The sequence below is a fragment of the Ochotona curzoniae genome, unplaced genomic scaffold (assembly GCF_017591425.1).
Source record: "Ochotona curzoniae isolate NIBS_2020 unplaced genomic scaffold, NIBS_Ocur_1.0 scaffold_4937, whole genome shotgun sequence".
Classification (NCBI taxonomy): domain Eukaryota; kingdom Metazoa; phylum Chordata; class Mammalia; order Lagomorpha; family Ochotonidae; genus Ochotona; species Ochotona curzoniae.
This window is the reverse complement of record NW_024467126.1, coordinates 1141741-1152337: the sequence shown is the minus strand read 5'-3', so window position 1 is coordinate 1152337 and position 10597 is coordinate 1141741. Positions and strand designations below refer to the sequence as shown.

General features: G+C 59.2%; 1 protein-coding gene across 2 annotated transcripts; it reads left to right on the top strand.

Moving 5' to 3' along the window:
* The first annotated feature begins 5731 nt into the window (after positions 1–5731).
* MEN1 (menin 1) lies at positions 5732–10381 on the top strand. Of its 2 annotated transcripts, XM_040970966.1 has the most exons (10): positions 5732–5766; positions 6108–6568; positions 6781–6989; positions 7144–7272; positions 7380–7420; positions 7497–7584; positions 8047–8183; positions 8472–8607; positions 8948–9112; positions 9235–10381. In XM_040970966.1, the coding sequence occupies exons 2-10, from the start codon at positions 6124–6126 to the stop codon at positions 9727–9729; spliced, it is 1845 nt and encodes a 614-aa protein (XP_040826900.1). In that variant the 5' UTR covers positions 5732–5766; positions 6108–6123; the 3' UTR covers positions 9730–10381. The 2 variants fall into 2 exon arrangements, with proteins under 2 accessions (XP_040826900.1, XP_040826901.1); XM_040970967.1 differs by lacking the exon at positions 5732–5766 and having other exon boundaries at positions 6102–6587.
* Positions 10382–10597: the final 216 nt, after the last annotated feature.

Sequence of the window (10597 nt, the reverse complement as noted above, 5' to 3'; positions counted from 1 at the left end):
CAGTTAAGGAAGGAAATGCATCACAGGAGGAGGGAGTTAAAGACCAAGAGAAGAGGAAAGAATAGATTCCCACTACACCTGGGGACTTAACAACCTTGATTAGCATATGGTCAGTGGGGGCAGCAATAATAAAAGGCCCTTTTGCTAAAATGGTATCAGCAACATCAACTTCCAAGCTCACATTGACAGTGAAGACCAACTCGGCAGAGCAGACAATGGCTAAGTAGATTACAGAAATCCCAGCAGGGTTGTCCGGTGTCCATGCATAGGGAGGTGGAGATGCCTTCAGGTGGGTGCGGAGACATCCGCTGGGCCTTGCCGTGCAGCCCTGCCTGCAATGGAATAATACTCTTCACACCTTCATGTCTTCCACACCCACCGATCAGACCCAGCAGTGTGTGATGGCTCAGTCCGCTAAATCCTCAACCCATGGGCACTGGTTCATGTCCCAACTGCTCCACTTCCCATCCAGCTCCCTGCCTGTGGCCTGGGAAAGCAGTCAAGGAATGCCCAAAGCCTTGACCCTGCACTCATGTGGGAGACACGGAAGAAGTTCCTTGCTTCAGATCTACTCAGTTCAAGCCATTGTAGCTGCTTGTGGAGTAAATCAGCCAGCAGATGGAAGATCTTCCTTGCCGGCACAGTAGCATGGTAGCTAAAGTCCTTGCATTGCCTGTGCCAGGCTCCCATAAGGGAGCTGGTTTGTATTCCCGCTGCTTCACTTCCCATCCAGCTCCCTGCTTGTGGCCTGGGAAAGCAGTTGAGGATAGCCCAAAGCCTTGGTATCCTCCACCTGCTTGGGAGACCTGGAGAAAGTTCCTGGCTCCTGGATGCGGAACAACTCGGCTCCATTGTGGCCAATGTGAAACAGCAGGTGGAAGATCTTTCTGTCTCTCTTTCTCTCTGTATATCTGCCATTCCAATGAAAATAAATAAATCTTAAAAAAAAAAAAAAAGACTCTATGCCTTCCACAGGCTTTCAGGAATCACATGGTGTCTGGAACCCCAGCAGCTGTTGGGGTACAGCACCCCCAGGCTGGCTGGGCAGGAGGAGGTATGTGCACCTGACCCCAGCTGTGGCCCTGGCCTTCTCTGAGGGTGCAGAGAGCAGCCAGGGCCACACAGCGGGGCAGAAGGGTGGAAGTGGGTCTCGGGGTGCGGCACAGCGACGGGGCCTTGCTGCCATTCCTCTTCCAGGTTCTGACAGAGGCAGGGAAGAACCCCACTTGTTCTTGGCTGGTGTGGCCATGATTGGGCAGGATCCAAGGCTGGACTGGGTGAGGGAGGAAGTGAGAGCAGTGACCTAGGATCCCAGGGCAGCCTGGCGGGGCACCGATGACCAAGTCCTGTGGCTTGTGGCAAGGGGACAGCAGGGAGGAGGCCTGATGCTACTGTCTTGTTGGGAGTGGGATGCAGAAGCTCTTTGTGGGATTCTACAGCCTGGCTAGGAACCTGGGTTTGAGTCCTACACCCTGGTCTCTGGTAAGCTGTGCCGTCCTGGGAAAGCTTGGCATCGCTCATTGCTGGAAGCCTCAATATTCCCATCTGAAAAGGGGACTCATAGAAACACATCTCAAGGCAGGCTCTCCTGGACCACAGGGAGACAGTGACTCGGAATGCCTCCGTTCCCCTCTGGCACATGAAGCCAACCCTTGCCCAACTAGAGAAATGGCTGCTTTCCCAGCATCCAACAGCAACTTAGGTCAAAGACTTCCAGGATCCAAACTCATTGATTTTTTTTTAAAGATTTATTTATTTTTATCGGAAAGTCAGATATACAGAGAAGAGAGAAAGGAAGATCTTCTGTCTGTTGATTCACTCCCCAAGTGGTTGCAATGGCCAGAGCTGAGTTGATCGAAGCCAGGAGCCAGGCACTTCCTCAGGGTCTCCCAAGTGGGTGCAGGGTCCCAAGGTTTTGGGCCATCCTCAACTGCTTTCCCAGGCCACAAGCAGCGAGCTGGATGGGAAGAGGAGCAGCCAGGACACAAACTGACGCCCATATGGGAGCCTGGCATTTGCAAAGTGAAGACTTACACCACTAGGCTACCACGCTGGGCCCCTTTCTACATTTCTTAAACAGATGCAGTCGTTTGGGTGTACTTAATATGCTCTCCGAGTGCCTGAGTTCAGTGCCAGCTCTAGTTCACCCATCTAGTTCCCTGCTAATGTGCACCTTGGGCGGCAGCAGGTGGCCTGGGGTACCCACAGGGGAGCCCTGCACTGAGTCCCAGCTCCAGCTCCTAACTTCAGTCTGGCCCAACCCCAGGTAGAGTAGGTATGCGGGTGTGAAGCAGTGGACAGAAGATATCTCTCCCTCCAACCCCTTCCTTTTAAAGAAAAACAAGTTCAAGAAAATTCCTAATATGTTATGTCAGCCAGTTCCCACTCCAAGCAATGGTAGGAGAATATGTGAATTCCACAGCCCCTTGCCCTGGCCCTTCCTGGCTCTGCTGCCCTGCAGTCCACTCCTCCCTGTGTGCGCAGCCTCTGGGAGCCGGCAGCTGAGGCTGCGTTACCGTGTTACTGACCCCCAGCTGGCAGGTGGAAGTCTCACCCCCAGCACCTCTGGCGATGACCGTTCATGGACAGGACAATTCTGATACAAATATTTGTAAAACAAAGTCAGTAAAGTGAGCCCCGACCTGCACCGACTCACCTTTTTTTAGGTTTATTTATTTGAAAGGCAGAGTGACAGTGCTTTTCTGACCTGGGTGCACTGCTTTCCCAGTCACGTGAGCAGGGAGCTGGAGTGTGAACGCAGCAGCTGTCAATCAGGCAGGTGCCCATACGGGATGCTAGCATTATAGGAGACGGCTTAACCCATCATGCCACAGCGCCTGCCCTGACCAATGTTAGATTTAAAAGAAAATTTGGGGCCCAGCACGACGGCTCAGTGGCTAAGTTCTCACCTTGCATGCACCAGATCCCATGTGGGTGCGAGTTCATGCTCCAGCTGCCCCACTTCCACCCAACTCCCTGCTCGTGGACCGGGAAAGCAACAGAGGATGACTCTTGGCTTCTGCCTGCTTTGACATTGGCTATTCAGAGAGTGAACCAAAGGCAAAGTCTCTGTCACTGTATTTCAACTGAATAAATCAATCTTTAAAAAAAGAGAATTTTTCTTTTTTTAAGATTTATTTTATTTTTATTGGAAAGTCATAAACACAGAGGAGGACAGAGAAGAGGAAGATTTTCCATCTGCTAATTCACTCCCCAAGTGGCCTCACGGGCTGGTGCTGAGCCGATCCGAAGCCAGGAGCCAGGACCCTATGTCTCCCACTTGAGTTCAGGTGCAGGGCTTTGGGCCGTCCTCAGCGGCCTTCCCAGGCCACAAGCAGGGAGCTGGATGGGAAATAGAGGCATGGGATATGAACCAGTGCCCATAGAGGATCCCGGCATGTGCAAGGCGAGCACTTTACCTGCTAGGCTACTGCAGCGGGCCCAAAAAGTTAATTTTGAGGAGGTGTTTGATACAGCAGTTAAGACACCCTTGGCATACCTGCCTCCTGTATCTGGATTTGGGTCCTGGTGCCACTTCTGAGCCAACATCTTGTTAATTCCTACCTTGGGTGAGAGGTAGCAATGGTGGGGGCTGGCTTATGTCCTGGCTGCCCCACTTCCCTTCTAGCTCCCTGCTTGAGGCCTGGGAAAGAAGTGGAGGACAGCCCAAAGCCTTGGGACCCTGCACCCACTTGGGAGACCCTGAGGAAGTGCCAGGCTCCTTGATTTGGATTGGCACAGCTCTGGCTGTTGCAGCCACTTGGGGAGTGAATCAATGGATGGAAGATCTTCCTCTCTCCCTCTTCCTCTCTGTATATCTGACTTTCCAATAAAAATTCAAAAAGAAAAAAAGATGTATAGTAGTACATTATAAATTTCTTTTAAAAATTCAAGGTTTACGTATCTCATTTGAAAGGAGGAGTTACAAGAGGGAGATCTCCCACCCAGGGCTTCCCTCCATTACTGCAGCGGCTAGAGTCGAGTCAGGGCAAAGCCAGGAGCCTGGAGCTCCCTCTAGTCTCCCGTGGGAGTGGGAGGGGGCAACGCTGGGCTGTCTTTTTCTGATATTCCAGGTGCATTAGCATGGAGCTGGATCGGAAGTGGGGTTGCCAGGACTCAAACCAGTGCCCATATGATATGCCAGCCTTGTAGGCTCTGGCTTAATCTTCTAAGCCATAATACCAGCTCTTCTTTTTTTTTTTAGGATTTATTTATTTTTATTACAAAGTCAAGATATACAGAGAGGAGGAGAGATAGAGAGGAAGATCTTATGTCCGATGATTCACCCCCCAAGTGAGCGCAAGGGCGGGTGCTGTGCTGATCCGAAGCCAGGAGCCGGGAACTTCCTCCAGGTCTCCCGCACGGGTGCAGGGTCCCAAGGCTTTGGGCCGTCCTCGACTGCTTTCCCAGGCCACAAGCAGGGAGCTGGCAGGGAAGTGGAGCTGCCGGAATAGGAACCAGCGCCCGTATGGGATCCTGGTGCGTTCAAGGCGAGGACTTTTAACTGCTAGGTCACGCAGCCGGGTTTTTTTTTGTTTGTTTGTTTGTTTTAAGAATCTAGCCATGGAACCATCATGCTGCCCACCCCTACACCTTTTTAAAAAGACGCATTATTTATTATTTGAAAGAGTTATAAAAAGAGAGGATCTTCCATCCAGTGGTTCACTCCCAATTGGCCACAACAGCCAGGGCTGTGTCCGGCAAAGCCAGGAGCCTGGAGCTCCAGCCGGGTCTCCCATGTGGGTGAAGAGAACCAAGCACTTGGACTGTTAAACCCTGGGGGGGTCTAAAGGTTACGGACCCCGAGAGTCGCCGCCCGAGAGCTCAAGAACCAGGTCAGAGGCTGCAAGAAGCAAGAGGATTTTATTGACGTTCGTGAACGGGCCCCTACTCCAACAGGGAGAGAAGCCCTGAATTCCGGGGGTGCAGGTATTTTATAGGCACACACTACAAGCTTAACATACTTCTGTGGCAGGCCTTAAGTTTTATGGCCCATTCTATTGTCTACTCAGACCCCTTTCCCGCAGCCCGAGCCTGTTACAGTTTTATGGCCCTGTTCTGACGCCGACCCAGGATTATCTGGGCCCATTTCTCAGGATAAGGAATCCGCTTGTCAGGAAACAGAAACCGAAACCCAGACCCCCTTCCTACAGCCCGGGCCTGGTACTGCCTTCTTCTTGTCTCTTATCTCATCTTGCCAAGCACATATAGAAGCCATGAAAGCATTAACCCTTTTTCTCTCTCTTTCAGGACCATCTTCTGCTGCTTTTCCGGATGCATTAGCAGGGAGCTGGAACCATATGTGCCCGTATGGGGTTCCAGCACGTGCAAGACTACGGCGATTTAATGGGTCTGAGGAAGCGCCAATTAAAGTGGCAGGGCACATCTGCACGCAAACAGCGCTTAATATCTCCCTTTGCCGCCTATCTGGCGCACTCCTGACAGCACAACTCCCGGAAGTCAGTGACCACCTGCCCGGTGTCCCCGGGACTACATCTCCCAGAAGGCACTTTGGCCTGCCTGCGAAAGGAAACGAGGAATTCAGGGCGGCGCCCGGAGCAGCGGGACTCCAACTCCCATGGGGCACCGCGCGCTGACTGGCCGGCCACCATTTCCAGGCTTGGCGCACGGTGCGGTGAGGGCCGGCGTTGGACTCCATTTCCCGGCAGACGGTGCGGCGCCAAGGGGAGGGGGCCAGGACTCCATTTCCCAGCAGGCTCCGGGCGGCGGGCGCCGCGGTGCCTTGTGTGGGATGTAAGCGCGGAGGTGGGCGCGGGGGACCGAGGCTGGGGCTGTGTTTCGGCTTTGAGTGGGGTCGGTCTCGGGGGGGCACCTTCCGCAAGGACTCGACGGGCCCCGGGAGGGGGTGTGTGCAGTTGCAGCGAGCGAGCGGGACGGCCATCGGGGGGCGGATCACAGCCGGGGCGGGGGGCAGCCTTGGGCCGCGCCCCCGTCGGGGCTTGGGGAGCGGGCGTCGGCGTCGCAGGGCGGCCTTGCAGCCTCGCCCGAGGGGGTGTCGCGGGGGGCGGAGGAGGGGTGTGTGCCTGGGGGGGCGAGCCGGGGCAGGGGGCTCCCCCACGCCGACCCTCCCCGGGCTCGCCCCGCAGGCCGCCGCCCGCCACCATGGGGCTCAAAGCCGCGCAGAAGACGCTGTTCCCTCTGCGCTCCATCGACGACGTGGTGCGCCTGTTCGCCGCCGAGCTGGCCCGAGAGGAGCCGGACCTGGTGCTCCTGTCCTTGGTCCTGGGTTTCGTGGAGCATTTCCTGGCTGTCAACCGCGTCATCCCCACCAACGTGCCCGAGCTCACCTTCCAGCCCAGCCCGGCGCCCGACCCCCCCGGCGGCCTCACCTACTTCCCCGTGGCCGACCTGTCCATCATCGCGGCCCTCTATGCCCGCTTCACCGCGCAGATCCGCGGCGCCGTCGACCTGTCCCTGTACCCGCGGGAGGGGGGCGTCTCCAGCCGCGAGCTGGTCAAGAAAGTGTCGGACGTCATCTGGAACAGCCTCAGTCGCTCCTACTTCAAGGATCGCGCCCACATCCAGTCCCTCTTCAGCTTCATCACAGGTTGGGGCCCCTGCAGATGGCCAGGACCCGCTGGGCATCCTGTGTGCCCCTCCCACCCCGGGATGCCACGCTGGGTTGATCCCTGGTTGCCCTGTGAGCCTCGCAGGGATGCTGGGCGGGAAGGGCTGTGGCTGGACCCAGAAAGCGGAAGAAGTGGCCGTCACTACCAGGCCTTCTGTCCTTCCCCACCTCGTTACCTCCCACTTCTCCAGGCACCAAACTGGACAGCTCCGGCGTGGCCTTCGCCGTGGTCGGGGCGTGCCAAGCCCTGGGGCTCCGCGACGTCCACCTGGCCCTGTCCGAGGATCATGCCTGGGTTGTGTTTGGCCCCAACGGGGAGCAAACAGCCGAGGTCACCTGGCATGGCAAGGGCAACGAGGACCGCCGAGGCCAGACGGTCAACGCCGGTGTGGCCGAGCGGGTATCATGGCTCCCCTGCTGCCTCCCCCCAGCTCTGTTCCTGTCACCCCTTGCCAGCCCCAGCCACTGCCCACCCGCTTCCTCTTCCTCCCTGCCTGTATTGGAATCACCAGGTGCAGGGAGGCAGGGCCGTCATGAGATGTGTCCCCTCGCAGAGCTGGCTGTATCTCAAGGGCTCTTACATGCGCTGCAACCGCAAGATGGAGGTGGCATTCATGGTGTGTGCCATCAACCCCTCCATTGACCTGCACACCGACTCCCTGGAGCTGCTGCAGCTGCAGCAGGTGAGGCGTGCCCGGACGGAGGGATGGGGGGCCAGCAGCCAGCGCTGGACTCCACCCGCCCCCCGTTGTCCTCCCTCACCAGCTCACGGCTCTCTCCTGTCCCCTAGAAGCTGCTGTGGCTGCTCTATGACCTGGGCCATCTGGAGAGGTCGGTCAGGGTTCCTAGCCGGGTCGGGGCCGCGACGGACGCTGGGGACAGCTGGCAGCCTAGACTCTTCTCACAGGTACCCCATGGCGCTAGGCAACCTGGCGGATCTGGAGGAACTGGAGCCCACCCCTGGCCGGCCAGACCCACTCACGCTCTACCACAAGGTGGGGGACACACACAGGAAGTAGAGGGGCCCCAGCGGCGGGGGCGTAGGCATGGAGTTTCCCATGGAGGTAGGTGTTGCCCACTGGGTGGCACCAGCATGGGCAGGGGCTGTCTGAAGGATGTCCCAGGCCCCCTGCATCTTCCTCTGCCCTTCCCTGGCCTTCTCGGGGTGTAGCTGGAGCAAGGGGGAGTGGAGGCGGGCCTCGGATCTCTGAGAAAGGGGTTAGCCTGGGGCACGGGCAGGCCTTGGGTGTTTGTGTCCCAGGGTGTGCGAGGAATCGTGGGAGCAAGATACGCCCCCTCCCTTCCCTAGCTGTGGGGCTGTGGGGGTCTGTCCCAGCAAGAAGTCCCCCCAGTCCCAGGGAGCAGTGTGGAGCGAGGGCCAGCAGCGAGCACAGGTGGATCTGGGGGCCCCCTGCGGGTGTGCCAGCTGGGGCAGCCTCCCTGTGCCCCTCCCCCAGGGCATCGCCTCGGCCAAGGCCTACTACCGGGATGAACACATCTACCCCTACATGTACTTGGCGGGCTACCACTGTCGCAACCGCAACGTGCGCGAAGCCCTGCAGGCCTGGGCCGACACAGCCACCGTCATCCAAGAGTGAGCCCTGCCCCCAGGGTCTCAGCCCGCCTGTCTTTCCCCCTCTTCCCAATTGCCAGCTCCCCTGTCCAGTCCCAAGTTCCGTCCCCTGTCTATCCAGTCTTTAGGTGGCCCAGGCCACCATCACCCAGGAAGCAGGGACCCCTTCCTCCTCCACCCCACAGAGGGACCCTCACCCTGGCCTTGGGCTGGCTCTGGCTCTCTTGGGTGTGCAGCGAAGACTCCGCTCGGGTGCCTGGTCCCTGGGGATGAGGGGCCGGGACCCCACAGTGCCCACTGCTCTTGCAGCTACAACTACTGCCGCGAAGATGAGGAGATCTACAAAGAGTTCTTTGAAGTGGCCAATGATGTCATCCCCAACCTACTCAAGGAGGCAGCCAGCCTGCTGGAGGCGGGCGAGGAACGGCCGGGGGAGCCGAGCCAGGTGCAGGCTGGTGCTCTGGCCGGGCCTGCCCTACGGCCTGGGACTGGGAGGGGGCCCTCGTGGAGCCAGGGGCCTGGGTGGGCCAGGCTGGAGGGAAGGCATTTTAGGGTTGGTTTCTAGAACCCTTTGCCCTTTGATAAAAGGGGGCCGAAGCATGCCTCCTTCACACTTTCCTGCCCAAAGGTTCTTGTTTCAGCTTGTGGGCATGGGGGTGCAGACAAGGTGTACAATCCTCCCCACATTCTGACTAGGACCTGGGCCCAGGGTACTTTGAAAAGATCTGTGCCCTTGCCAAGTGGCAAGGGAGCCTGACCTGGCCCTTCCCTTGCCCCTTGCCCAGGGCACCCCGAGCCAGGGGTCAGCGCTCCAGGACCCTGAGTGCTTCGCGCACCTGCTGCGCTTCTATGATGGCATCTGCAAGTGGGAGGAGGGCAGCCCCACGCCGGTGCTGCACGTGGGCTGGGCCACGTTCCTTGTACAGTCCCTAGGTCGCTTCGAAGGACAGGTGAGGGGCAGCTGCTTGGGGGAGGGGGCCAGCAACGACCTTCGCCAGCTAGAGTTTGCACCTGCCATCCCTCCCCTTTGCGCGGTCGTCCGTGCCTCAGCTGGTTCTCCCCGCTGGCCCAGGTCCGGCAGAAGGTGCACATCGTGAGTCGGGAGACCGAGGCAGCCGAAGCAGAGGAGCCGTGGGGCGAGGAGGCCAGGGAAGGCCGGCGCCGGGGCCCGCGGCGAGAATCCAAGCCGGAGGAGCCACCGCCGCCCAAGAAGCCCGCGCTGGACAAGGGCCCGGGCGCTGGGCAGGGCACAGCAACAGGACCCCCGCGGAAGCCCCCAGGACCACTCCCCGCTGCTGGCGTCCCCCGAGGCCCTGAGGGCGGCAGCGCAGCCCCAGCAGCAGCGCCAGCGCCCGCAGCGTCGCCGCCGCCCGAGGGGCCGGTGCTCACGTTCCAGAGCGAGAAGATGAAGGGCATGAAGGAGCTGCTGGTAGCCACCAAAATCAACTCGAGCGCCATCAAGCTGCAGCTGACTGCGCAGTCGCAGGTGCAGATGAAGAAGCAGAAGGTGTCCACGCCCAGCGACTACACGCTCTCCTTCCTCAAGCGCCAGCGCAAGGGCCTCTGACCGTCCGGCTACTCCGGCAGAGCAGAGCGTGCGGGCCGCGCCGCCCCGGGGTGGATCGGAGGCCCCACCGGTCGCCCGGCCGTCCCTCCCGTCTAAGCTGCGCCCTCAGCTCCCCGGGACCACCCACCCTGACCCGGAATCTCCAGTGAAGACTGTTCAGACCAGGGGGCCCTGCCCCGCTCGCCAGAGCAATGGTCCATTCCCCTAGTATTTTGAGCCGGTCACTGGGACCCTCGCCAGGCCCTGGGCCAGACCCCGGTCCCCTCAGAGTCATCCCCGGTTCCTGGGTGTCCGAGAACCTTGGGCACCACTCAGCCCCCGAAGTGCGATTTCTGCCCGTGATAGTTCCATCCCTTGGGAATCAGGCTTCTTGCCCTCTCCAGGACTAAAGTTCTGCTTCTAGAATGTGGGCATCTCGGCATCCTCTCGCCCTACTCCCCAGGGCCGGCCCGCGCCTCCTGCAGCCTGAGCACCACCTCCCTCCGCCTTGCCCGGCTGGCTCTAGGTCAGAGCGAGACCCCTGTCTGGACCTGCAGGGGCCACAGGTGCAGCCCGGCCGGGCCCCTGGAGGAACTCAGCTGCCTACTAAGGGTGGGCAGGGGAACCCCATCTCCTCCTGTTTTGTACATAGATTTATTTTTCAGTTCCAAGGGAAATGAATACATTTTGTTTAAAAAACACACATGCACATGGCCTGGCTTCATCTGGGAAACTGGGGGATGGGGTGGGTGGTGGGCCGCCCCCTTCCTCCTGCCTCCGAGCTCGGGGCTCAGCGCTCGCACCTGTTAGCGCGCCAGGCGCAGCCGGCTGGCCAGAGGGCCCCGGTTCCGCCCGGGCCCGGCTCGGGAGTTCCCCAGGGCCCGTCCCG